The sequence below is a fragment of the Athene cunicularia genome, assembly GCF_003259725.1.
Source record: "Athene cunicularia isolate RWA chromosome 25 unlocalized genomic scaffold, athCun1 chr25_part1, whole genome shotgun sequence".
Taxonomy (NCBI): domain Eukaryota; kingdom Metazoa; phylum Chordata; class Aves; order Strigiformes; family Strigidae; genus Athene; species Athene cunicularia.
The window spans coordinates 510,393-513,698 of NW_020799134.1; the positions used below are offsets into that span (position 1 = coordinate 510,393).

General features: G+C 52.6%; 1 protein-coding gene across 1 annotated transcript; it reads left to right on the forward strand.

The window, feature by feature from the left end:
• Nucleotides 1–2,245: 2,245 nt before the first annotated feature.
• On the forward strand, nucleotides 2,246–2,859 carry LOC113488721 (keratin-associated protein 5-10-like). The gene has a single exon (XM_026864020.1). It carries the CDS (start codon nucleotides 2,267–2,269, stop codon nucleotides 2,618–2,620), a length of 354 nt encoding a protein of 117 aa, XP_026719821.1. The 5' UTR covers nucleotides 2,246–2,266; the 3' UTR covers nucleotides 2,621–2,859.
• Nucleotides 2,860–3,306: the final 447 nt, after the last annotated feature.

Here is a 3,306-nt window from a genome sequence, read left to right on the forward strand (position 1 = left end):
CCCATTTCAAACCCAATTTTCAAGGCGCGTTAAGGAGGAGAGCCACAAAATCTAGAGGTGCCCAGGACGGGCTGGCTGGGCGCTGCTAATCTTTAACAAACCCAGAACAACTCGGAACTGAATGCAGCAAAATGTTGAGAGGCAAAAATCACTCGGAGTCTGTTTTCACAGAGAGTCTTTGACCATATTCCGCCTGGCGCCAGAACAAAACACAATTAAACATACAATTAAAAATACAGTTTGCCCTGACACCGTCCTAGTTCGTAACGGCAATTAAGCAATACAAAAGAAGCATTTAGGTTACCTCGCTCATTAACCTTGTCCTGCCCACCCGCCTTTAAATAAATAAAAGAAAAAAATAAAATAATAAATAAATAAAATAATAAATAAATAAAGGAGAAATAAAAGCCGGAAAAGACGGAACGAAAATACCAAATGCTTGAGCGTCTTTGTGGGCAAGTAAAATATTTTTCAGCCAGGGTTTTCCAAGCATTTTCGCACTGACAGAATCACAGCAGTTACCTATTTTATTTATCAATACTGATTTTGGGCTTTTATTCGCTGCTTACTGAAACGTCTTCCGCAAGCAGTGGAAGAAAAGGGCAAAATAAGATCCGTGGTTCGAAGCACTTCCTACCCCACGCAGCAAAGGTACAGGGAGTACCTGAAATTATTGCCGGGGACCAGTCCTCACCGCAAACATGGCACCTGGCCCAGCCTGAAGGCTCGTGTGGGTCTGTGCATCCATCCAAATGACACTCAGTTTTACTGGCCAATTGCACGCTAATCGGGGAGCAGGGAAAAGTGCTCTAAAAAAAAAGGACGTTCCTCCAAGTTTGAAGAAAGTCCCTGGAGTCTGCCAGCTCCCCGCAACGTGGCAGCCACCCCAGGCCACCTTGCATCGCCGAAGGCAGCACCCATGGAAGCCCTCCTCTTCCACGTGGCAAAAAAAAAAAAAAAAAAAACACCTGCCGCTCTGGAATTACTCATGGGCTGAAAGTTAACCACATAATTATTTACCTCGCTAATCCTAGCGCAGGTCTTCCCCCTTCCAAAAATAATAATCTTAACTGCTTTTAGTTCTTCTCGTAACAGCGGGAAAGTTTTGACCAGTAAGAAAGTCTCGCAGGGGCTGGCTGCCTTTTCTCTCTCTTGATGGGTCCACAATGTTTCCATTGGTTTTAAGAGCAACGAGCCAACAGTGAAATTGCTGCTAAGGAAGATTTGTCTGCCATGCCGAAGGTATTACGGGCACTTAGAGGCAAATCTCTGGCTTTACGGGCATTTGCAGGACTAGAGCACCTGGAGGTATTTTAGAAGGATGGTGTGATTTAAGTATGTGACATAATCCCCCCCCCTCCCCTAAAAAAATGCACTCCCCAGCTGTGACCGACACCAAAAACAATCTGGCAAAGCTGTGGAAACCGGGGCCACCCACACTACTCCCCCACTGGAGCTAAGCCCAGGTAGAGCTGGCAATTAAATATTTCTGCAGCACAGGAAAGACGACCGATAACAAAAGGTGATACCCGGCGTGGATGGGTTGAGTCACACAAGCAACCTGAAGAGCGGGGAGGCAAAAAAAAAAAAAAAAAAAAAAAAAAAAAAAAAAAAAAAAAAAAAGCCAACCCATCGACAAATTAAATGAACAAGCAGACCTCTGTGACAGGGAGGTGCTTCGTGTCCAGATGGGGTGTGCAGAGAGGGTATAAAAGCACTCCTGTCCCGGAAAGCCTCATTCCCTCCTTGCGACTTGGCTGCACGAGCATCTCAGGTAAGAGCGGTGATGCTGCACAGCGCTGGGGCTCGGCGCGGCGTTCCAAACTCTGGGGATCGCGGATGGGTTTGGAGCGAGCTGAGCCCCACACCTTGTACTGGGCTGGGGTTTGCTCTGCGGGTGCTTGCGAGCGGGGAAGCGGGGTGAGGAGGGAAGGCAGGGCATGCTGACAGAGAGCAGAGATTGGGACTTGAAGGGAGGCTCTGGGGGGTTGCTCTTCTCCCTCTGGGGGCAAGATGTCTCTGCTTTGGGAAGGCAGCTGTGGTCAACCTGCCCTGCTGCTCTGGATGCTCCCAGCATCTCCGGTTATGGCTCTGGGGGGACAATCCCATGGGGGGGTATCAGAAGTTGAAGCACGGTTTAAAGATGATCGTAGGATCTGGCTAAGACTGGATAAATTCTGATTTCTCTTCCCTGGAAAAGCAGAAGAAGGAAGGGGAAGTCCCTGACAGCTCCTCTCTCCTCACAGGTCACCCCAAAAACACCACGATGTGCTCCCGCCAGGACAGGGACCAGTGCCACAGCCAGGAGCGCTACACCCGCCATACCGGCTGTCACAGCTCCGGGGGCAGCGGTGGTGGCTGTCACAGCTCCGGTGGTGGCGGCGGCTGTCACAGCTCCGGTGGTAGCGGCGGTGGCTGCCACAGCTCCGGTGGTAGCGGTGGCGGCTGTCACAGCTCTGGTGGCAGCGGTGGTGGCTGTCACAGCTCCGGTGGCAGCAGCGGTGGCTGTCACAGCTCCGGCGGTGGTGGATGCCACGGGCAGCCACAGGTCCAGTACCACCAGCAGCAGCAGCAGCAGCAGCAGCAGGTCCTCCAGCTGCCCTCGCAGAAGATGAAGTGATGGGGTGTCCCACGCGCCCGGCTCCAGCAGCAAAGGCCGCGCATGGACCAGCTCCATCCTGCCTCCCCAAAGCTTTGCAAGCCCCGGGGCTGCCCGGCCGCACACCCTCTCCTCTGCCCTGCGGGACCATCGCTTCCTGGGGAAGGGGCATCACTCGGGGTTCCCTGCTGCCTCCTCCTGACGCCCCAGGCCGTGCTTTGGCCCCCTGAGGTGCCCATCAGACAATAAAGCATTACATTCCTGAGACCTCTCTTGTGTTGGCACTTCCTTAAACTCCTCATCTTTATTTTCCACGCGTGCTATAGGGACTCAGCTGGATCTCTGAACCCTCATGATGCTCCAGTCACTGGCCACAGTCAGTGTGGATCGTTCCTGGGTGCCCACCAGCTCCAGTCTCCTCTGTCCGTCAGGACCGCCAGGTCCCAGGCGATGGGGAAAACACAAAAACATCTCCCCACCCCACAGCGCGTCCTGTCTGGGCCCTACACCCCAGTTGGGGGGTATCCCCAGTGCCCCCAGACCCCCAGAGCTTTGCATCCCTACCCCATCCCCTCGGGGCTTCCCCACCACAACAACTTTTTTACACAGCTTCCTACACAGGGAGATCGCCGGTGATCACCGGGTGGCTCACAAAAAATCAAGCAGGCATCACGTTGTACAGTTTTTATTGCTTTTTTTTTTTTTTT

Coding starts and splice junctions, on each gene's coding strand:
- LOC113488721 (XM_026864020.1), top strand. CDS start 2,267: ATGTGCTCCCGCCAGGACAGGGACCAGTGCCACAGCCAGGAGCGCTAC.